Genomic DNA, 23,762 nt, shown 5'->3' with positions numbered 1-23,762 from the left:
TGCAGATCCTTCTTTTCTAAGACAGCTAAACACCACTTTTAACACTGCTTCTCCATTAGTGACCATTTCTTCAAAGACTTTATAATTATTAGCAATAATTGGTCTGGCAGAATTATCAAAATTCAGCTGCAGAGTGAATATCCAACATTATCACCTGCACAATATGACTTCTTTTTTAGGCTTTAGTTGATCTGTGTAATATCCTCTAAGGGAGATCCGTGAAAAAGGGATCTCAAAACTGCAGGCAAAGGATGAAAAATATGATCGCCTGTGAACAAAGGAGTGGCACCGGAGGATCTTTGCTATTTCTCAGGCCCGTTCTGGAGCAGGCACGCTGCAATACGCGGTATGGATGTCCCCTGATGGCCTTCAAGTTATGTCACCACTGCTTAGAAAAATCTCAGAAACGTCAGTTTCTTGTAAAATTTTTGCAATAGAGGTATCAGCGTGGTCTTCATGACATGCTGTTATTCTACAAACCTTCACTTAATAAATAATTTACTATAGAAAATACCGACAAATTAAACGGTAGGTTTCTAAGCCTCAGGCTGTAAGAGCAATGTCCTAACAGCAACCCACCATCAAACATATTCTGAGGGTTGTTTATCTGTGACACTTTCAGAATTGTCCTGGTTTTAAGGCACTTTAAACTGAGACACATCATCTGAGCTCTCTGCTATTGCTAATTTGCAATTTACTTTAGAATCATCAAGATTTTACCATCACAATGTTAATAACACTTGGGTATGTGGGTATAATCATAAAAACTAACTCTGTTCAAGGAAGCCAAGCATCTATAGATTTTCCCTGCAAGCAGCGGGTCTCTGAATGTTTTTCGTCTTTCAAGGGAAGACTAGGTGAGCCTTTCTAGCTAGAGCTGTTGTGCACATTCCCTTAATAATCATTTTTAAAAATACCATAGAATAGCATGGCACTTCTTCAGTACAGAAATATGACTCATCATAGCACCACACAGTGTAACATAAAAAACATCAGCAAATAACTTCCTATGGAACAAAATAACCTCCTACTTATATTTTACCTTCTGCACCTGAAAAGAAAAAGACTGAAATATGTGGAATTAATATTCAAAACTAGGTAGAGTCTCTACCTTACATGAACAAAAAGGAAAACTATTTGCAGTTCTTCTTTAGAACTGGACACCAACGATGAACTAAATTAAATATAGAGTATTGGTTTTACACGCTAAAACACACATTAAGATTAAACTAACCAAAACATCTGGCTAAGGGATACTTTTTCTACCCATACAGTTACTGTAAACAATGAATTAAGTCTTTCTCGTGGAGAAATTTACCCTGGAGTACTGGATTCTAAAAAACCCTCAAGTAGCTTATTAGCCTGTGAGGGATGGAAAGGAAAACTTGTACTTCTAGTTGTGGTCTCATATAACTGCAGATGAAAAACAAAAATAAGCAGTGAAAATTAACTAAATTGATTTAAAAAACACCAGAATATGAATAATAGGCTACACTTAAACCAGAAAAAAAGGTACACTTGGCTGTATCCGACAGCTCATTAGCTACTATAAGTTAGCCTGACTCAGTATCTAAAAATCCCACCTTGTTTTGTTCGGAAATATCACTATATAGATCTCCAGATAACTTTATCTATTATGCTCACAAAGTATTTCTGTAGGTTTTTCTTGCAGATGACGGTCCAGCTACAATCATTCATTCCTCTTTTCACCTTTGGCTGCCAGCAGCACTGGAAAACGGGCGACGGCACGTACGGGTCAGCACGTGCGGTACGTTGCGGGCGGGTACAACAGCTGAGCTGGCCGCCTGCAGCCCCCCCTAGATGAGGAGCCACCTGCTGATGGTTCACTGCAGGCTGTACTCAGGGCACCGAACCTTGTTAAGCTGCAGGGTGACAAAACTTGAGCTCGGCACCACCCCAACCCAGCTGTGAGGGTTCTGAGCGAACTGCATCCAGCCGGGGCACGGGCAGGAGGAGTTCGCCTTTGCCTGAAGATGCCACCCCAGGCTATATGAGATGCAGCAGCCCAGCCTCCTGCAGGGGCCTCACCTGCCTCTCCTGGAAACTGGCTTCACACAGGAGCTTCAGGATGGCAACGCTTTGGTCTTCTTGTCTGCACCAAAACAGAACCATTCCCTTTCTCTCCGCGCAGTCTCATTGCAAGGAAGCAGAAAATGGCGGCGCGGCATGGTTTGATGAGTGCTGTCCCTCTCTGTAAGGCTTCTGTCAAAATCTAATTGGTATCTTACATAAATAACTGAGATTGTTTCTCATGGAGGATGCTGTGACTGCAGTGATTTAATGTCAGTAATCAGCTGTTATGTACTATGCTTTGTTACTTAAACAATTAAGGCCATTACCAGTCACTCTGCATTCATCCCTCAAAAACATTAAATTTGGAGGATGTTATGGCACATAATTTGTATGCGAGCGTCTGGATACCAATGTACTACATCTTGGCGAGGCTGGCTCAAAACCTTGAAGGAACAGGTTGGAATATTTAGAGAAGATGATGGTGAAGATGGTGAAGATGAGGCTAGGCACTCACAAGGGGATCTAACTGGTGGTCCTCACTAAAGCTAAATGAATCACAGACATGGCATCCAAAGTGCCATGCCTGGCAAACCAGCCCAGCACCAAAAATCACTCTAAACCATGTCCATTCTCTGCTTGCCTCTTGAACAACCGTATCAAGTAAGTCACTTGTGGGAGGCAGGGCCACATTTCCTTCTCCCTGTCGAACCAGACCAAGCACTGGTGTACTCCCGTCCTCAATCACAGCCTGTTTTCACAGCCACTGTTTAAATAATACTCAGCAAGGCTGCTTTCTGGAAGTGCTTCTCCAGGAACGAACTTCCCCTTCAAAATGTTTTTGTTTTGAAGAAATGGTTTTCATTTTCCTCACTAAAAACTACTTTGCCTTTTTTTTTCTCCCCACTGGCACATTCCAGTGGGCTACAGAGAAGAGAAGCAGATCCAGAACAATGAAGGCAGACTTTTTTTTTCCACTGGGCATGGCAAATTACTCCCATTTTCAACTGGAGCTACACACAAAAGTGAATTTTGTAAGACTGCAGAGAACCATTGCATTCACCCTCCCAAACTAAGTTCCTTGTTGCCTTCTACACGTAAGTAAATGGAGAGTTTCTCCTAACCTGGGAAATATTCTGCAATAGCAGCACAAGAAACCCAAGGGTTTGTTATGAGCAAAAGAAACCTCATAAACATAGTTTTGTTAGAAACACTGTACCGTTTTCTGTTCAGCACCACATTTCCAGGGCCATATACTGCTCTGCTCACCACCTTGCTGGCACAGGGCTGCAAAGTCCAGAGTTTTGTTGCACGTGGAGAGGCCAGCCAGTGCTTCCCCTCCCCGGGGTGGCCTGCTGCAGCGGCACCATCCACAAGTGCTCAGACAGCATTTTGTACAGACAGGGTTTTGTACACAAAGCTCCATATTCACTCCAACAGAAACAATGAACTACACTCAAGACAGCCCTTTAAAAACCTGTCATACCTTGAGCCTGAAGGAGATAAGGGAAAATTTATATACAAGATTCAAACAACGTAGAAATCCTTGCCTGACATACGTAAAAACCGAAATGAATTCCTTCGTTTTCTAGGTTAATAAGCAAATTCCTATTACTACTATTATTATTATTTACATACTATTACCATTTCTTACTTTCAAGGTAAGGTGAAGCTACGAATTAGTTATCACCTCAAAAATTGTTACCTTGAAAACACGGACTTGTTAGTCATCATTGTACAAAGATTTCTGTACCACCACCAAGTCCTGCACTGAATAGAGCACAGTACCCCAAATCAACTTGTTTAGCCATTCTTAACTAAGCAACTACTTGCAATACCTTGCTACTTAACATCACCAGAGAGAACAACAGCAATTTCCACAATCCACCACCTTTGGGACGACACACCCCGTATTCACACGCATTCCCTTTAGGGTAGTGCTCATGAAGAGCTGCTTCAGCTTGTAGCCAGGAGAAACCAGTGAGAGCCCTTGGCTGACCAACGTCCCTTTCCTGGGTTCCCCAAAGGTGCCAAACCTGCACTAACCGTGCGGGGTTGCTCTGCAGCATGTTGACATACAACCCGATGAGTACATGTTCATCGGCCAGCCTGTCTGCAACATCGAGGCTGTACTGTAACCTGGAACGGGGTCGGGGGGAGAGAGGGTGCAGTCCGGACAGACAGAGGGAAATAAACAGAGAAAGCAGGAGCAAGTGAGATTGGGAAATGGGAATTTAGGAATGAAAAAAACAAAACCAAAACAAAAACAAAGCAAGTGCAGAAATTATTTTGTTGTTATTGTAATTTATATGTTTAGCATTTAATGGCTTAGGATAGCAGAATTCCACTCGATTACAGAGCCAGCCTCAGAAATCAGCGAGATGCCAGACTGGGCCAGGGACTGGAGCTATACAGTACCATTTATTTCAAAATACAGCAGATGGTGAGGCCGGCACTATTTGCTTTAATACACTATATATTGCAGACATACATTAAATATACATATGTTACCCACATGATCAACATACTGAAATCACAAGTTGGACTTGCTTGGAAGTGTCTGATCAAGACCTCACACATCCAGGTGTACATAAATACATTTGAACATGCCCTGCTTAGCTCACTGGGTTAATTGGTTATCACAGTTTTCTCAGGGAAGATGTTTAAAGAATCCATTAAAAGTGTGAGGAATAGAGGAAAAGGTTCTGGTTTAGCAGTGTTAGTGCAAGCTACGAACATACTCTCTCTTTAACTTACCCTTTGCCTTTCAAGAAAGCTGGAGCAGCCCTAGCCAGCAGTTTGCTCTGCTCTACTTCAGTATTCTTGGAAGGAGAGCTAGTTAATAAGACAGGAGGAAAACTAAGAGGGTAAACAGTGATGTCTGAAATTCATTACAGGACAGACTTTGGAGAAACTCATTCAAGCGCCCCGGACTGAATAAAAATAATAGAAGCTCTAAAGAAATTTTAGAAAGCTTCAGGAAATGCAAAGTCAGGAATTAGAGTTTTCCCTCCTGTTCTCCAAAAGCAAACTAAAAAGCCTTCACTACAGAAACGGACAAACAAAATGTGCTTCTCTCACAAACGGAGAGCTGAAGGCTTGCGTAGTTTCCAGGTGGAGCCAGAGATAAACATCATCTTAAATGCAGCTTTCAGGCTGGGAAAGCTTCACCATAACAGCTAAATTGCTTTTCTCCACATTTGCTGTAAGATAGTTTCAACAACCTATGGAAATGTGCTTATTTAGGTCCAGTGATGGGATACACCAATTTAATTTTCAGAAGTACTGTTCTTCCGTTGATCTAAAAAAATACATAGTTCATCAAACCCACTTTCTTTTTTTCCTAATTACAGTATTTAATGGGTTGCAGTAACTGCATCCTTCCCAACGCTAAAATATCCACATTAATATAACACTGGCAAAAAATGGAGAGATTGAAATGTTAGTTTTTCTTTCATGCTGCAGCATTTTTGGTTTAAAAAACAACAAAGCAAAACAAAAGCATATTTTACTTTCTTCTTTTTAAAAATTATTCACCTTTATTTTTTGGTTTGGCTACTGATCCTGTAAATGTCTTTGAGCAAAAGACGGGTGCGTGAGCAGGCATGCACCTGCGCATCCAGGGGGTGGGTGTGTACCCAGGCAGATGATGCTACACAAACGTGACAGATGACAAATCTGAGCAGACACGGCTCTGACGGAGTCAAGATCAAAACCTTCAATATTGGGAAAAGAAAGAATTCAGTAAGATGAGGTGTGTGCCATCCCCATCCTTTTGGGAGGTCAAGGTTGGCAGTGCTGTTCTGAAAAGGATGTCCTACGAGCCCAAGCTCTATTGATTTATAATAAATCCAGAAGAGAGCTGAACGAAATGCTGTACTGCATAGCAAGAAAAAATCCTTGCTTCACATTTCTGTGCCCGTCAGCACGCTCCTTCTGTGTGCTGGGCCTCCACCGACGCAATACCCACACAGATAAACACACTCCATGCCATCTAGAAGGATACATTTTTCCATCCATGTCTTCTTCCCAGTTACAGAAGGAAAATGCATTCAAAGGGTACAGGGCGTGCCACTTCAGCCAAAAATGAAGCTTTTGGTTCTTAAAGATAAATAGGCTGCCACAATAGGAGACCAAAGACCCCAGGGCAGGTTCCATGCTTTGATTTCTAAGGGCAGTGTGACGCTCCCTCTATCAACCAGAAGTTCTCCTCTCCTACGCTCCAGAAGGAACATAGTTAGGGTGGAGGGACAGGCGAGCCAACATTACTCATTGAGCAATTGATACCATGTCTACCAATGTCCATTTCCTTCTTAGTTGATGAAGCAAGCTTATATTTTCCAACCTTTTTTATGAATTATGTTTTCCAAGTGTTTCTGATGTTTGGGTGTCTCCTCTGGACTGCCATGCAGATTTGTCCCTGTGCTGTTGCCCTACACTGGGTGCAACCCCCCAGGCACACGTCTCCTCCTCCAGGGAACGAGTTTTAATGCCTTTCCACATGATGTCCCAGGGTCAGATGTAATCTAACAATTGCATTGCTGACTTCAATTAGTTTGTGGTTCACTGCAACTGCTAGGTCCTCTGTTAAAATATTTCCATCCATCCAATTACACTCCATCTTTTATTTGATTATTTGCTTCCTCGCTACAGCACTTTTCACATATCATTACCGAGTTTCCTCTAACTGATTTCAGATCATTTGGACATCAATTGCTACCATTACAACTGAGCTACTTTTTTAATTTAGAAACTGCTCTCCAAGCACTCCTTCCCGTAACTATTTCAACCTTTGTACCATCTACAAATTGCATACACTCACTCTATGGCTCCCACTAGGTCATTACGAGAAACAATGCACAGTGTCTGACTTCAGATAGCCTTCAAGAATCCCAGCTGGTATGTCCTCCTCCTAGAACAGCAGCAAACTTTTGAAAATGCAATTACTGGTTTTCAATGCTGCTCTTACACTTAATTTCCCCTAATCCATATCTCCTTTGGGTACTTCTGCGTCACCTGGGACTATACCAAAAGTCCTCGTAAGGTCAACCTGTATCATATCTGCTGCTTCTTTTTTACCCACCGGACCAGTTAGCCTGTCAATGAAATAAATTAGTTTGGTTTGACGTAATCTGTTCTTGACAAATCCATGCTGGTTATTTCTCATTGGTTTATTATCCTCTAGGTGCTTACTAATTCTTTCATAATTTCAGTATCTTTGGACACCAAGGTTAGCCTGTCTCTCGTACAATCCCTTCAACCTTTATTCCTGTTTTCACCTTCAATCTTCCTTCATTTGGAAGAGATGACGTTTGTCCTTCTTGTTCTTCCACACCTTCCTACATCCTGCACACATTCCCCAAAATACAGCTAATACTTCAGAGATTGTTTTGGCCACAGTGAATTTCTCCGGGGCCTGCCAACTGGAACATATATTTTAAAGATATATTCCTGTTAAAAAGGAACATTTTGCAAGATGCCAAAGGATGCTTCCTCATCCAAATTAAGAGACAAAACCTACAACTCTGAGCAGATGTCTACAAAGATGTAGACCTAACAATACTGGTGTAAATGTTATGTAATGTCTTTAGTGTCTACCTGGCTACTAAACAATCAGACATATAAACCCTTCCTTTAGTGGGCAGAATATTGATGATGAAATAAGGAGGATTCTCATCTTGTTCTGAAAACAACATATGAAGGGAACATGCAGTTCAGGCCTGCCACACACCTTAGAGACAGAAACGCGGACAACAGCAGCAATCGGGGTGTTTTGCTCCAACGCTAGCTGGTGTCCAGAAATTTGGCCTAATCTCTTGCTATGCCCAGGTAGAATATCCAATTCTTTCCAGCTTTTATGTGGAGTTCAAAAAAGGCACCAGCTACTCTGACCCAGCATTAAATAAGACTCAATTTCTCCTTCTCATTTGATACCATAGTGCATTCTTCCTATCTACCACAGAATTGCCAATTAATTTCAAGTTCAGCAGAATGTGCTGCATCACTCCATCTATCCCAGTTTATTACTCCTTTAGAAGAACTAAGTGTATTAGCTGTGAGGGGGCTGAGAAAAATGCAAGAAAAAACATTCTTTTTCATCTTACCCCACCTTAGCCCTATAATTCGATAGCTTAAAGAAGATATTAATTAAAAGGACTGTATCCATTACTATGGTAGCTATGTACTTTAAGGCAGCACTCGCAGGCTGCAGCTGGGGAACAAATGAAGCCAAATTAGGAAGAAAACATTAATTCAGGGTATAGAGTTATTCCTCTTGACTGGAGAGAGGTTTCTATAATGCTCAATTTACCTGTTTTGACATGACACATCCAATTCATTGGATTTGCAAAGGCATTACTTACTCTGCAGCAATATTCCCTTGTTCTGCTACCCTCTAGGTAATTGGAGATATAAAAACAAACACGAGATTAAAACCTGAATCTTAGCTCCAGTAAAAAAGTTACAGAGCTTGTGGTTTTAGTCACCTATCAGCGGTCAATGCAGCGAATGACTGTGACTTGCTATTTGGGAGACGATCATAGATTTTTTGTTTATTCTTTTCTAATATAAGTTACTTTAAAGTTGTTCTTGGCTGCACAGAGCATATTTTTTTAATATCAATTTGCACACTGTATATATGCAGAAGAAAGTTGCTTGTAATTTTTATACCAGTCTCCTCATGAAAGCTCTGTTAGGGACACGGTGGCTCAAACTAAGCAAAGCAAGCAGAGAAATTTTAAGTGATTTTGATTCTGAAGTGGCTTGAAGAAACTAAGAAGCATCCCAGGGAAAGCCTGACTCTGACCTCCTTTGAGCTTTGGAATAATTGTGTAGCCACCCAAAATTGGTGCTTCAGATGCAATTAAACTGTAAAGAACATATAATGTTCAATCTCCTTTCAGTTGTTCCCCACACTTTGTCATTGTATTCACTAGCTATTAAGATCTTTCCTCCAGTAAGATTCTTCTTCCCAGTTCATTTCCCTTTTTCACCCATGAATCCAGAAATTAAGATGATATCGTGCTGACTTATGAGACCATATCCATTTCCAGCAGCAGAATGACTTGGTGTGCTGAATTCAGCATCTCCTGCTACAGTGAGAAACTGGTTGTGAATGGTAATGTTCTTAGGTGAACACAACTAGCTGAAATAAAGACATGGGAATGCCACAAATGACAGCCTGTGCCAATTCTCCTTTGCATCAACATTCTAAGTAACAGTACATAAAAACTTTCTTTAAAGCTCTCTGAAACCTCTGGACTAGTTTTCAACACAAATTAAAGTAACCATAAGTTATCTGCAGTGAAAACACAGCCAGCAGAGCTTTTAGCATTGATTACGCTCAGCTAGAAGTTTTACCCTGAGTTTGTACAATTTTTATTACAATATGAATCACCGAGAGTTTAACAGAAAATCAGCACAACTGCAAACAGAGCTGTCATAGTCTGTTTCTCTGATGTACGAGAGGATGAGCTTCCACTAATGAGGCCTGATTTTCCCAGGGCAATAATAATACTAAAACCTAACAGAATGAACGGAGATATTGTTATTAGTCTAATACAGATTGAAGAACTTGGCATTTAGCAGAAAGGTACCTTGGTCTCAGTACCTTCCTACTGAATTATAGGTAATGCTCATGGATTAATCAAAAAAGAAAAAAAAGAAAGGTCATTACACTGCACAGCAAAAAAAAAGAGGGGGAAACTGTTCTTCTCCAACTGCGTATTTCTTTTACGGAGAATGAAATAGGCTCTTCCTTTAGGTCACTGAAATGAGAGGCAGCAGAGGCAGCAACCAGAGGCATCAGTCCAAATCCAACGCTCACTACGTAAGTGGGAAGTCTTCATTAGCTTCGTCAGGATTTAGATCCGCTTTTTCTGTGGCCATTCGGAGAAGCAAAGCAAAGGGGTCCGGGGAAGGTTATTGGCAAGCGGTGCTAACTGCAGAACAGCAACCCCGAGCAGCAAGAGCAGTGGCAGAGGACGAGCAGGCTGGCTGTGAGACCTGGAGTCAGTTCCAGGCTCTCGTGCGAGCGCTTTCTCTCATTCCTCAGTCAAGAATGCATCAGGCACGTCACACACTGGCGATGACACCATAAAGGTGTATTTTTTTTTGGTTTTCAAAAACAATGTTTCCAACTTCCTCCAGCTACATTAATATTAATCTGACGTGAAAGGGTAAAGTGAAAGATTGGTGCTGTGCAGAAGCAGGAGAAGTTGGCAAAGCCCACAGCCAGCAGGAAGTCTATTCAAAAGACGAATTAGAGCCACAAAACCCCTCTACCCCACCAGAGCCTTCCTTAAAGAGTATCGTTAGTAGTTTAGCAGAATCGCTAATGATTTAGTGCATGAGCTACACAACTACGGCCATTAGTGGGTTAGTGCTCTCATACTGACCGTGAATTGTTGTGAAGCTGGTTTACATACAGCTTTATAAGAGAATGCTCATCAGCCACAGGACTGGCTGCATTTATACCCCCAAGTAACCTGAATGATTCAAACAACGAAACCTTGTTAATACCCCAAAAAAGTACACGCAAGAGACCAGCATGTTCCGAGTGGGTTCATGACAAGAAATGCAATTTGTAACCATTTAGAAAGGATGCTGACTTGACAGCTGGTAGGGTGCTTTCTTTTTTTTTTTTTTAAATAAAAAAATGCAAATTAAATTTCTAAGAGTTGAAAATAAAAATGATGAGCGCAAGCTGTCAAAAATCCTGCTAGGTCACCGAAACAAAAGTTGCAATAGCTGTTAATACGCAAACAATGTAACTGCTTACATATCAGAGTATTGCTAACTCTTAAAAAAGCCAAAACTAACTGCTGCATCGTGGAAACTTTTTGCTTTCTAAGGATGTCATACTGTGTGCACTTATAAGGAAGGCTGGGTACCTATGGTTGTGGGGTTTTTATTGTCTACTGCCTTCAGGTGATTCTCCATCAAGGAGTTTTTCCTCTAGGAGAAAAGTAGTTTTAATGGCCCAGGGTTCATATATGTTTAATTCAGATAGTTAAAGACAGTCAGATTAATTACTGAAGAACACAAACCTAAAATAATTAGGATTTTTTCATATCTAAAGAAAAACAAGTGGCACTGTGGACAGTGCTGAGGTTACCACTGCAGGTCCCCGGCCTAAACGGCAAAGCACACTTTTGTTGAATGAGCACAGCGACTTCTGGGGGATAAACAGAAGCAACAGCTGCTCTCTTAGAGAGCCTTGCTCTTAATGACCCATCCTGGAGAGGCCACAAATAGATTATCCTACCTTGCCCTGGCACATACAATTCCATATACCCCAACAACAGCAATGAACATGCATTTGCAGTCTCGCTATCCGTACAGGCAGCAGATCTGGTCTTGGGGGCTGCTTTGGAACTGGCTTTCAAAACGCACCTCAGTCACTCCCAGCAGCTACTCATGCTAAGATAACACTGAGAGCTTACACTTTATAGCTCCTGGTAACAAAGTTCATAAATCAAAGTAGTAGTAAACCATCTTTACTCTGACATTGCAGTGTGGTACACTGCGGGTTTGGTTTTGGTGTTAAAAAAAGTAGCCATGCATACTCAAGAGTTTGTGTCTGGTTATTCAGGAACACTGAAGCACTGACAGGTACAGCAGGAACCAAGCAATAAAATGCACCCAAGGAAGGCAGAATCACAGGATGGTGGGGGTTGGAAGGGACCTCTGGAGATCATCTAGTCCAACCCCCCTGCCAAAGGAGGTTCACCCAGAGCAGGCTACACAGGACTGCATCCAGGCGGGTTTTGAGCATCTCCAGGGAAGACATATCACTCATCTTCCCCAATACAGCGGGAAGTTAACTCTTCTGCCACCTTCTCATCTATGTGCACTGGTAGGCTTACACAGACTGGGTGAAGCAGCTAGCAAATGCTACACCTGAGCCAAAATACTGAGCCAAAATGTACACTCAGCCGCCAGCACCTTCTCTTTGGGATCAGTGTGTCTGACCACTCTTGTCTGGTTTGTGTGCTGAAGGGTCACCGTATACCAAGACTACTCCTTCTCTCTTGCAGCCTTGAATGAAAACCTGGGTGGTTTAACAGGAGCAAGGGTGTTCATATCTTGCAGCACCATGCAGGCATTCCCAGCAGGCAACGGCGTGTCCCAGTTTCTGCTCCCACAGTGCTGCTACAAAATGGCTTCTCACCCCAACAGCCTGGTGTCAGCCCCTATGGGAGGGTGCCTATGCTGCATGTGAGCACCTTTAGTGGGATGTCATGGTTCAAAGGAGAACCAAAGTTCTGTGCTCTGCTGTGAGGAGCCTGGGGTGCCCTAACTCCAGCTCTCCATCCAGATATCTTGGTACGAGTGCAAAATAACCACGGCATTTCCCTTGGCATAACCTCTGTTGATTTTCTTTTGGGTTTGTTTTTTCTGGAGGGAATCGAAAATTGAAACCTCCACCACTCTCACATAATGGTTTAACGTAAATTAGGCTGAGAACTCACCTTCTGTTTGCAAAGGGACTTCCTGAGGGAACAGAGTGGGAGAAGAGTGAGTCGTTCATGCTGGTTACAGGTCGGGGGGGCCTAGAAGAAGGCAAAATATCCAGTTGCATTCATTTTACACAAAAGAAAACTCATCAGCCACAGTATTTACAGAGAATTAAATGAGCTTCTTGTACAGTAACATTACTACTAGCGCCTTCTGCTTTAAGTAGCAATAGTTCCAAATTAAAGACGCTGGGTTCAATAAAAACACACTGTTGCTTAGGCCTGGAAAGAAATAATTTTTGTGTGTGTGTGCTGAGGTGAGTTTTAAGCAACCTCCCTGATTTTTTTTCCTGCTTTGGCAAAATAACCCCTCTGCCATTTTTTCTTCCCAGAGCCTGTAGTCACTGCTTTCAATCAGCTCGGCTGAGAACCAGGAGCAGGTTCGCTGTGGCAGCACAGAGGTCTGCAGGGGGTAACTGCCAATAAATTATCCATCTTTTCATGATGTTATCCCTGGCATTAAGCTCCATGCTACTACATCCACCGACCAGAGTGTACCCATAGCCCTCAGTGTCCCATAAAATACATGTAGTACTACACTGGTTTAACTGCAAGGCTTTTTAACTAGCATATCAACCCCCCGTACCAAAATTTAAAATAAATATCTAGCTTAAGAGGACCCATTAATACTGATGGTTTTATTACTACATTCTTTATTTCCTGCTCTTACTAAAAATGAAATGAGAAGGAATATTTCCTCTGCTTTCTTTTATTGTCTACTCTTAAAAAATATTTTGTGCATAATTTTTTCTTCTGTAGCCATTAACAAGAAATTTCCCCTTCTTAATGGACTACTTATGCAACATTGGGCAAAAGATATAGACACTCTGGAAAACCTAAAAAATATGTTATTAAATCACAGGGTTTTCAATCAGATATGCGCAGAACCTGAAGCCATATATAATTCAGATTTCAAAAAGCATAAATGTGGTCTTTGACAAGTCCAATTTCTCAGCATGACAATACCACAACGATTTTACAAAGTTTAAAACTGGGAATAGAAAGATGTAGGATTTGGCATGTTATTTATTTATACGAAAATACATTTTCAGCCTAACCCTGCATCCACAGACCCACATGAAAACTCCAGTTCTGGTCAGTCATGAATCTGAGAAGCATCACTTTGTGCTCTATGTACTTATGGTGAGGGGTTTAATACTATTTTTCATGGACCCCATCAGAGCTGGGAAGAGCGTGAATGAGGCCATGACCAGAGCCAATCCACTGGAAAGGTCATTGTGGTACGAGTCTTGAAATACAGAGATTTGAAAACAAACCTTGAGAGAACATTTAGGAAGTAATTTTATTTAATGGGTAAGCAACTGGTATTTTGTTGCCTAAGAACTGTAAACTGGTAATTGATGCAGGAGAAATAGTTCACACCAACCCCACATGACTCCTGCATTTTTCCTTTCCTCAACGCATCACTGGCCAGTGAAGACGTTCAAAAACTAATTTGGCACAGGCTGGGGTTTCTTAAAGATGGGTGCAGCCCTGGGCTGTGGAGTCCTAAACAGCAGAGGAGAAGGGAGGAGAAGCTGGTTCTCAACGCTGTCCCACAGAAGGAGGCAGGAGGAGCGCTCCCTCGGCAGAGCTTAGGCTCTGCTCTGCCTTGCACCCAGTCCACCTCTGCTGACTGAGAAGGTGGCACCCATGGACTTCAGCAGATCACCACATACGATCTGCAGGTTAATGTCTTCTCTAAGCTTTATCTCAAAACAGGGGTGGAAGAGAAAGTTTCTAACCCCCAAAAGAGCTCTTCCCTTTCACTGTCTCTGTATTCAAAGACAATTATTTACTTGGCTCTGGACTCTGATAAAAAGTTAAGGGCTGGTAATAATGAGATTATCACACTTTTCCCAAGCTTCTTCCTCCAATAAGTGCATTAAAGAAGAAAAATACTCACCAAGTATCTCTTTTGCAGCCAAAATGAAATGGAAAAGAGATCATTAATTAAAATGTCAGTTTAATATGTATGTGGTCTAAGTAGTGCATTGGACATACTCCATTCTCATGACCCTGATTCTACAAAAAGCACCAGAGCCTCTACACATAAAAGCTCATTGATCTGTTTACATATGCAGAGTTACTCTTGTGTTCAAACGTCTATAAACTCCAAGGCTTTGCTAAGGTTTCGTGATTAGCTTTAGTTTGCCAATTCTTACATGAAGAAAACCATATTAAACTAATCTGAGCTTTCCCAAGGCAAGTTTCTTGAAGGCTCGTGCCCACTGTCACGTCCCTCAGGTTCAGCCTGAATACCAAATGGATGTTCAAACATGCATACACAGTTGTGTGATGTGATAAGTCAAGCACAGACTTTATGGTAAAGCAAAGGAAAACTCAGCAATTGACTATAAATGCGGATCTTTCTGAGGTTATTTGTAAGCCTCTGAAAGTGAGTGATTAAGTTTTCTGATAAAAGTGAGCTGATGATAATCAACTTTCCTCAAGGAGACAGAAAACACTTAATACTATTGAAATATGCTATGTAACAAATGCGTGTTATGGCATAACACATAGCCACAGCAACAAACCAAATTAAGCAAGAGGAATTTTCCAAAGTGCTCCATGCTGGTCTAACCTCTTCACACTGATGTCAAAAACAATGCTCCCACAGGCTTAGATAGAAACCAAGTCAGGCCAGCGCAGAATGCACTTGAGAAACACCTCTACAATGCACTGGGCACGCCATTTGTCAGCCTGGTGTCTCCTTTTTGTTGCCAATCTTAGGTATAGAGAGGAAAAATGACCCCTCCGTCAGTGGGGGGAGTTCTTCCATCAGGTTGATGACACCTTGATAAATACTTCTCTAGATGAGCCTTAGATGTGTTTACTGCTTAATCGAAAATTGTGTGTGGCACCAGTAAAACAAAAACCCCCATGCAGTCTTTCTGCCTGGTACCACTCAGAGGTGGAAGAACAATGAAAATGAAAGCCTGTATAGTAATGCAGGGAGCACTTGTCCCCATTTAAGCTAGAAGCTAAGAAAAGGATACTGTTTTGTTGCCAAAATTCTTCCATTTAATACACATATAAAACCCTTTTTGCCTGGATTCCGGCCCAGAGCTGTTTCTCTCAACTTCCATTATGTTTAAAAATAAAAACCGCATCAGCGAGAAGATATTCTGCATGAGGTGCTGTAGCATATCTCTCCCCTCAGTTAATTTATGTCAATTATGCTGTAGATCACGCTACCTCCACAACTTACAGGTTTTTCACGCATGTATCATTATAGCCAATATATATTGCCAAGTTATATTGCCTTCAATCTATGAATAAAGAGAAACTCTACCATAAAACAAAATAGATAGTCATTTGTTCTCACATCCAATCACTCTAAATTACGTCTGTATAGTTAGGAAGAAGGGAAGGTGTTAATTTCACAGCAAAGCTTTGGAACAGATTCTCCTCAGTTATGGTACCTTCCCCTTGCCTGGCCTAAATGCATTTAATCCATGCACAGCAGCCCAGTTTTCAGCACCCATTACCTTGTGACATATCCCCAGGCCTTTGAGGGCCTCCAGCCAACAGGGAACAGAGGCTTCCCTTTCACTTTCATGCTCCCTGTCTCTTTCCATTTCTCTTAAGGAAGGTCAAAATCTGCCCTATGAAATGATGGCTGCCTTGCCGGCAGAGCCAGGCTTTTACACGACGCACAGCAGCGGGGTAGCTCGGCAGATCCAACCCCGGATCATTTCTTTCAGAGAACAACATCCTCCCACTACAACTCCACAAAGAGGTGCAGGGGTTTTACTTGTCGGTCGAGTCTAACAGGGATTTGGCACTACGTATCTGTCAGAGGCACCTTGTGTCTGAAGAGCAGAGACCTCTTTTACACCTTGAAAAAGTTCTGCTATAACCACACGGGGAGGACAACCAGCATGATTTGTCCTTAAAATGTCAGGTAGGTTAGGGCAACTTCCCAGGTGTCGCACAGCCACAACGGCTGGTGTGCACGTGCCCTTAGAGATGCTACACACAAACACTCAGTACTGACAAAAGTAAAAATGGCTAATAATTACAGACTGGAACACTTGCAGCAGCCAGTAACACAGATAGCCAGCACGCAAATACAATTTTAATGGCTGCTGCCTGAAATGCTTCAGTCAGGGCCCGTGGGAAGATGGTTAAGAAAGATATTCTCTTAAGAAATACATCAGAATAAGAGAAATCATTTAAACACAGTATTTTTAAAAATATTTTTTCCAAGTTGTAACTTTCTTCCAACCAACGTCCTGATTTTTGCTGAATTCTATAGAAAATTTAACTTTTTTTTTTTTTTTTTAAAGGACCCAGGAAGCAAAGGTAAAACAAACTGATAAATGTGAAAATCTGAGCAACGGCTACTATGGATGGTGGACACGCTTTAGGAAAAAAAATCCAGAGTGATAATTTCCCCACCCTGCATAAACACATCTTCTCTCTGCTTTGAGTTTCTTGACTCCTGCAGAGAAAAAAAGTAGTGACACAAACTACTACACCAAGAAGTAGTTTTGCTTTCCCAAAATATCAAAATATAAAGATAACAGACTCTCTTCAAGTGACTGCGCAATTAAAGACACACTTCTTCTGCAGACTCATATAACTCTCCAGGGCTGGGTGAAGCCACAGCTCCACTGAAGTCAGTGAGAAAACTCTGACACCGATTTCAACAAAACTGGTCAGACTTCACTTTTCTCTGGTGCCTCATGACAAGACATACCTGCGATACGCTGAAGTTGAGAGTCCCTTGGTGACAAAACTAATGTTCCCAGCATGAATACCTCCCAAAGTGCTGAAACTCTATGAAATTGCATGGATATCCCTCAAGGAGAATGGGGACATACAACATCGTGTCCTGTATTTGGTTATATGTACATATCCCACCGACTCTTCAAGTGAAGTTGTACCAGAAGAACAATTTTATGCTAAATACTCCTATCAGCAAATTTGCACTTTTGATGCATTGAGCTTGATACGCCACCGCTGCCTCCCATTCTGTTCAGAGCTACAGCACCTGCACTTGGTGTAAGCAACTCCTACAACAAAGCTTACTTTCTCCACAGCACACAGATACTTACACAATATGAGCCAGGTTTAGAGGTTTTTCAGGCTGGTCAGGGAACATTGGGTGCAAAGGTTCACGGCTGGAAGCACAGCTTAAAGACTTGCTAAGTGCATTAGTTAGCTTCTTAGCAGGTGATTTCTGGGAGGAACAAGGAAGGTAGAGGTAATCTGGACAAGTAAGGTGCATACTGTTTCTGCTATAGGAAGCACAAAACAACAGGAAGCTCTACAGCTTACATACCTATTGACTGACACCCCCCTTGCCCCCCTCCCACCCCAGAGTCTGGTGAGGCAAAGACTGCTCGGTTTGGGGGAAAGACTACTCTTACCTTCAGGGCCCTGCCGAGGAGGCTCGGGGGGTATATCTATACGGACAGATGCAGTTGCCCGGGCTTCTTTGCAACGCTGCACTCAGGTAGTATTGAATGAAGGACAGCCCGAAGTTAGCGTTGCCTGGACTGGAGCTGGCTCATAGCTTGCCATCCCAGCAGAACAACCCTGTGTATGCCTGTCCATATGGATACACTGTACTGGACACCGTTTCCTTCCTCGTCCTGAGCCAGGCACAAGGCTGCCATACTCTTCCTCCTCGCTAGCACTGCCCCCCTCAGCTCCAGCACCCTGTGCTCTTTAGCTGCTGTTACAAAGCTGCTCTTCCACCGCCCGGGGCTGCTGCAATCCCTGCCACACTGGGGAAAGGGAAATTTGAGACATTGTGCATGGTGGGAATTACCCCACCACGGTGACAGCATGCCAGAAGGGGCTGATGTACTGTCACTGTCACCAAAAGATGGGGAGGCTCTGCGCAAGAAGCATGCTTTTCACCCCAAAATCCTGCCAGTGAGTCTGGAAAAAAAAAAAAAAATCAGTATTTTCTGCTTTCTAGTTTTGTTTGGAAACTCTTTGCAGATGAGCACTTTTCTAAGGAAGGGCTTGGAGATCTAGGGTGTCTTTCAGGCTCTGTGAGCGATCATTACACTGTTTCCCACCAAAAAACCACAGCTCTACACACTGAAATTTAAAAATCTTTTTGGAACTTAACAGGAGTGGCATTGTATTTGTGCACACACATCCCGCATCGACTTACGACTACAATCAGGATAACAATGAAATATTTCTACTACAGAAATCCAACTTAAATATGTAAAGTTCAGGCTTCTTCTCTTTCATTATAAATGCAATTTCACTCTGAACTGAGAACAGTTGAGTTCCACTGCACCCATGAACACCTTTATTCTGCATGTGGAGCTCAATGTGGATGCATTATGGAGAATGCTAACCAGGTTTGAAGAAATGCTAATGAACGCCACAGAAAGGCAATTCCAAACTTGAAGCAAAACATTTGTTTCTGACAAGGAAACATTTGAAACCACTAGGCATGTAGTCATGGTTTTGTTTTCTGCTGAGCAGAAATCTTAAGTTTTCCAATTACCTCCTACTTATAATTACAGCTCCCTGGCTACAGCAAAAAATTATTTTATAGCACAAACTGCTGGTAGGAACGGAGTCAGAGCTACACAGTGTGCACTCTCCTATTCAGAGTCTAAACTCAAGCCATTCCTGTCTATGCAACAAGCAGCAATTAGGTCCCACAAAAGCAATTACAGACCCTGATCTGCTGAGATGCAGCGGTGTGACTGGCATACAGAGCAAACCAGAGTAAGACTTAACCCTTGCCTGCTCCATCAACAGAAAAGCAGACATCTTAAAAGTGTTCAGCTTCAGAACTTTGTTAAAAAAAGACACAAATAGCTATACAAATGTGAGGTTTTGCTGTATGCATAATTTTCTTTTCTTTTCTTTTTTTTTTTTTGGTAACAGTATGCTTTTGTAATAGCTGAGACTAGTTCGGGTTTTTCTGCCAGTCTCTAGGTTTGAAACCTGAAGGACTGGGATGCTCCGTGACTGAGGGCTTCTGTTGGGGCTTTGCTCCAGCCCATGGAGAGCTTACCCCCCAGGTCTGACGCCCTTCAGAGAAGGTCCATGTAGCTACTGATACTTCCCTTTCAGCTTAGAAAAAGCGTTGAACTATTTTGTTGAACGAAAAGACTGAAGCGTGTTTTTCTCCACAGCAAACATGACTGCGGACCTAAGCCTGTGACCACGCTCAAACCTACAGTGCCGGGACCATCCCAAATGCTACGCCTACACCGCAGCCACTCGACTGAAAATCTCGATGAACGAGCCTTAAGGATTCATCATTTCATTTACACGTCGCCGAACGGAGCAAGCCACGACTCGCCCCGCTGCCAGCCCCTCCTGCGCTGCCCTCCCCGCGGCACGCACCCTCACGGGCGCCCCAGCTCCTCACCCAGAAAAGGCCATTCCCACCTCCATGCTCTCCCGACGGCTCTCCCGAGGCCGCAGCCTCCCTGACAGGGTCGCCAATCCAAACTGGCAGCCCAGCTCCTGGCCTCCCAGTGCCGGACAGCTGCCCGGAGCTGCGGCTGGGGATTTCTCCGCCGGCCGGAGGGCAAAGGAGTCTGCAGCGAGACGCGAGCCTGTCCTTACCCATGACGTGTACTCTTTCATTTGGTGCTGGTTGCTGTGGGAACCGCTGGCATGGCCCCTCCAGAAGCAGTCCTGACAGAGCTGGTAATTGTGACACTGCTGGCAGCGGTAGCGAAACCCCATCATGCTCTCGCTGTGGCAGTAGGAACACTCGACGGGGTGGAAGACTGCGCAGGAGAGAGAAACACCGAGCCGTGAGCGAAAGCAGAGCAGCCCCCAGCACAAGTTGACGGACAAAGCCCCAAACTGAAGGGCAAATCCCTTGATTTCCAGTGACCTCCAGCAGCTTTGACCCGTGAAAACTCAAGTAGCCGCCCTGTGCTGAGCCACGGGCAACGCTTCCTACAGCGGGCAGCAAACCCTCCACCGCTTCTGAGCTGACGCCCGCCCCTCCTGCTCGCAGCAGCGCAAAAGGTGTTCAGTGTCTAACAGAACACACGACCGAGGAAATTCGTCTGTGGGAAAATCCACGGCACCCTTCAGCTGCGGCCCTGGGGAAGCGGAATGTTTTGCTGTGCTGTGAGGAGCTAAAGCGATGCGCCTCAGAGGAAAAAAGTCAGACGCAGCTGTCTGGTTACTGGAAGCACAAAAGTGTACTTGGGCACGTCGCCGTCTCTGAATTGTTGCTGTCTCAGCTGTACAACCGGCGTCACTTAGGTACCCAAGTTGAACACTTTGCTTTGGATGCCCAGATTTGGAAAGCTGGCCACTGGAGGGACCCACGTGGTCTGCTCTCTGTTCCCCTCAGAAGCAGACAGTAACGAGGACGCAAGCCACTGAGCACCCTAAGGCGCCAATCAAGACATTTTGAAGCCCCTTCCTGGCAAGAGTGCCATTTCTGTTCCTCTCTCCTCACTACAGCACGTACCCAGCTTACCACGGGGTACCAAACATCTCCTTGTTCCCAGGCACCTTCCGCCTTTCTGTTGTACGGGTCAGACTGGGAGGATTTGGATCAGTGCTGAGTGAACTATTTCATTCTCTGCCAGAACTTTGCAGCAGGAAAGATTAGTGCTTTAGACTGAGAAACACTGCGAAGCTGGTGAGGGACGGGGATGGATGAAAAAGGCTGGAGGAAGGTGAGGTAGATAGGTGGCTCTGCAGCCAAGAAGGACTGGTGAACATCACCTCACCCACCTTGGTGCCTTTCAGTGGAAGTGGGATTTATTTAGTACAAGAACACGTGCAACTTCCCCCTCCTTTTATCACCAAAAAACGGCTGCACACCTCCCCTTCCACCAGCCCCATTTTCTTGTTGGAAATATGGTATAAATACTTTCACTGCCTAACAGGATGAGTATATATGATCTTTTCTTCCCCCTGCCCATTCCCCCTCCTTCTTCTTCCCTGCAGCGTCCCAAAAGCTTCAGCTATGCTAGAGGTAAACCTTCAAGGGAGCAACAACACAGGAATATTCAACGAGCCCCTTACACAACAACCTCTGAAGCAAAATATTGGGCTGGAAAATGGTTTACCAAAAATCTATTTATCTTGCTAAGTTAATATTTTAATTTTTTTGCATAAACTTCCTCCATTTTTAAATCTTCCTTTTTCTGGATTTAAAGTGTTGGAATATAATGACTGTCAGCATCGCTGACTGCTAACAATCACGAGCAAGAATTGCCACATTGGGAACAAGTACGCCCAGCTAAACAAGACAGTAAAAAGGCACCTCTTGTTTCATGGATTTTTTCTACTTAATATTGTCAGTGCTGGTCCTTCTGGACAGAAGCTGGCTGCACTGGAGATGGGGAACTCCTCCAGAACTACACGAGGAATGGCACAGAGTTTGTGGGCTGCAATTTGGTGTTGCACACAGGGAAATGAGATGCACAAACTTTCTAGCTCTGCCCCTGCACTTCCAGCGCGGCAGCACCTTCTACAGAAACAGCAGACGAAGGGTTTGGCTGGAGGACTACATTTCTGAGCGTGTGAACTTTTCCCCAGGTGCTGAAGCAGCTGGAAGGCTGAGGAAGATGATACTGTCCAGGGACGTGCAATGTGCATTGCGCAATAATCAAATGAGTTGATCTCCATGGTCCCTTCCTGCCTTAAAATCCGTGATCTATTCATCTTGGGGAAAGACCACCCTTGAGGAGAAGGAGGCATCTCACGGTTAAGTCCTCATCTTCCACATAAGCAAAGGATAAGGATAAATCTGGAACCTCCTTTTCCGAGTACATTGTCTGGCAGTGTAGGCTTAGGAGGAGATCATCCTTCAGGACCTTTTGGCTAATATTTTGCACTGCACTGGACATCTCCTGCCGAGAATATTGTATGAACAGAAACTGCCAAGCTGTTCCTTCTCTACCACCATATGTCATGGCTAATACAAGTTGTGGCCTTGATAGTTTAACAAATGTAAGTGTGTGAATGGATCAAGTCCTATTGCTCTCTGTTTATCCAGAGCACAGGAGGAGAGGACATGATCAGAATAATTTCCTGAGCACAGCAAAAATTAAGCCATGTTCTTGGCCAACTGACCAACAGGATTCTTTAAATATTTTACCAGCGACTGCAAAAACAGCACACGGAGTCAATGAGCCCAGTACAGTATCTCCTACAAAATCATCTACAGAGTGAGAAAATCATCACACAAAAGTTTACTCTTGTAAGCGTTTTTTGGCAGCAGCTCTTACTTACCATTCTCAACATTTGCCAGTCGATGCAGAAGTGGTAACCACACTAGACACTGCGGCGGGGGATCAGACATGAGAGTATCCAAGAAAGTGTTTAATGTGACTTTCTTCTGCTCAAACAAGCAAACAAACATGCACAAAGAATCAGTAATTAGACATATCAAAACAATTTTATCTTATCCTTACAGAAACACTTGGGAACAAGTTTCAGACACTGTTTGCCTGCAGCCCTGGTTTACTAAAAAGAACAAGTGATACTAGCAAAGCTCTTCCAGACTATTTTTAGTAGTTAGGATGTATGTTACTGATGACTAGCAGCCCTTTTCACAAGGCTGGATTGGAGACACCTAGCTCCCACTCACTGCAAGACTCTTTTCTAAAGCCATTGCCTGAAGATGCTTTGTGAGTAAGGCTGGCATTCAGCTCCTCATGTTTTCATGTGTTTTGAGCAGCCCAAAACGAGTACAAGGGCATGTAAGGTATCACTGTGTATTACTGACTTTCAGATGAAAAGTCACTGCAGACAATGACTGGTGGTACTGATGGTACTCCAACAAAGGAAATGAAAGAAAATAACGACAAGGGAGTATAATTTCAAAACAAACATAGTGTAAGGACCGAGCATCACAGGCAATTGTGTCACTGTAATTTAAGAAACTGCGCTTGTCTGTTGAGGGATGGCAACCAGTTACGGGTGAGCTCTGACTGTGGGATGTTGGCACACACTCAGAGACTGCGACTGTTCCTAAACTCTCCACTTACAGATCTATGCCCCTCTATCTTCCAAAGAGATTTAAACACAAAATATCCCTGTTGATTTTAAAAGTGTAATCTAGGGCCTTAAGCTTCTTAGGTGTCTGGAAAAAGCCATCACAAATCTTAGTTCATTTGGTTTTTTCAGACCTATAGGTGATATTTCAGCCTGAAGTATCTCCACCACAAATGCTCGCTCTTTCCTACATAGTATAGTGGCTACATAAGGGTGTCCTAAAGTACACAACTACTGAGCAGTCAA

General features: G+C 43.2%; 1 protein-coding gene across 4 annotated transcripts in view; it reads right to left on the bottom strand.

The window, feature by feature from the left end:
- The window catches only part of DTNA (dystrobrevin alpha), a 90,653-nt gene that overhangs the window by 30,758 nt on the left and 36,133 nt on the right, over positions 1-23,762 (bottom strand). For 2 of the 4 annotated variants that reach the window (XM_086472527.1, XM_009957109.2), the window contains exons 6-10: positions 22,752-22,857; positions 20,109-20,275; positions 17,612-17,736; positions 12,504-12,584; positions 10,428-10,517 (exon numbers count right to left, since the gene is read on the bottom strand). In XM_086472527.1, the coding sequence (XP_086328653.1) occupies positions 10,428-10,517; positions 12,504-12,584; positions 17,612-17,736; positions 20,109-20,275; positions 22,752-22,857 (569 nt within the window). Of the gene's footprint in view, positions 1-4,077; positions 4,171-4,788; positions 4,891-10,427; positions 10,518-12,503; positions 12,585-17,611; positions 17,737-20,108; positions 20,276-22,751; positions 22,858-23,762 lie in introns of all 4 variants that reach the window. The other 2 variants (XM_086472525.1, XM_086472526.1) reach the window with 2 other exon arrangements.

This window comes from Leptosomus discolor, chromosome 13 (genome assembly GCF_034619465.1).
Source record: "Leptosomus discolor isolate bLepDis1 chromosome 13, bLepDis1.hap2, whole genome shotgun sequence".
Classification (NCBI taxonomy): Eukaryota; Metazoa; Chordata; class Aves; order Leptosomiformes; family Leptosomidae; genus Leptosomus; species Leptosomus discolor.
Note: the sequence above shows the minus strand (reverse complement) of the source record. Positions and strands in the feature narration are given on the sequence as shown.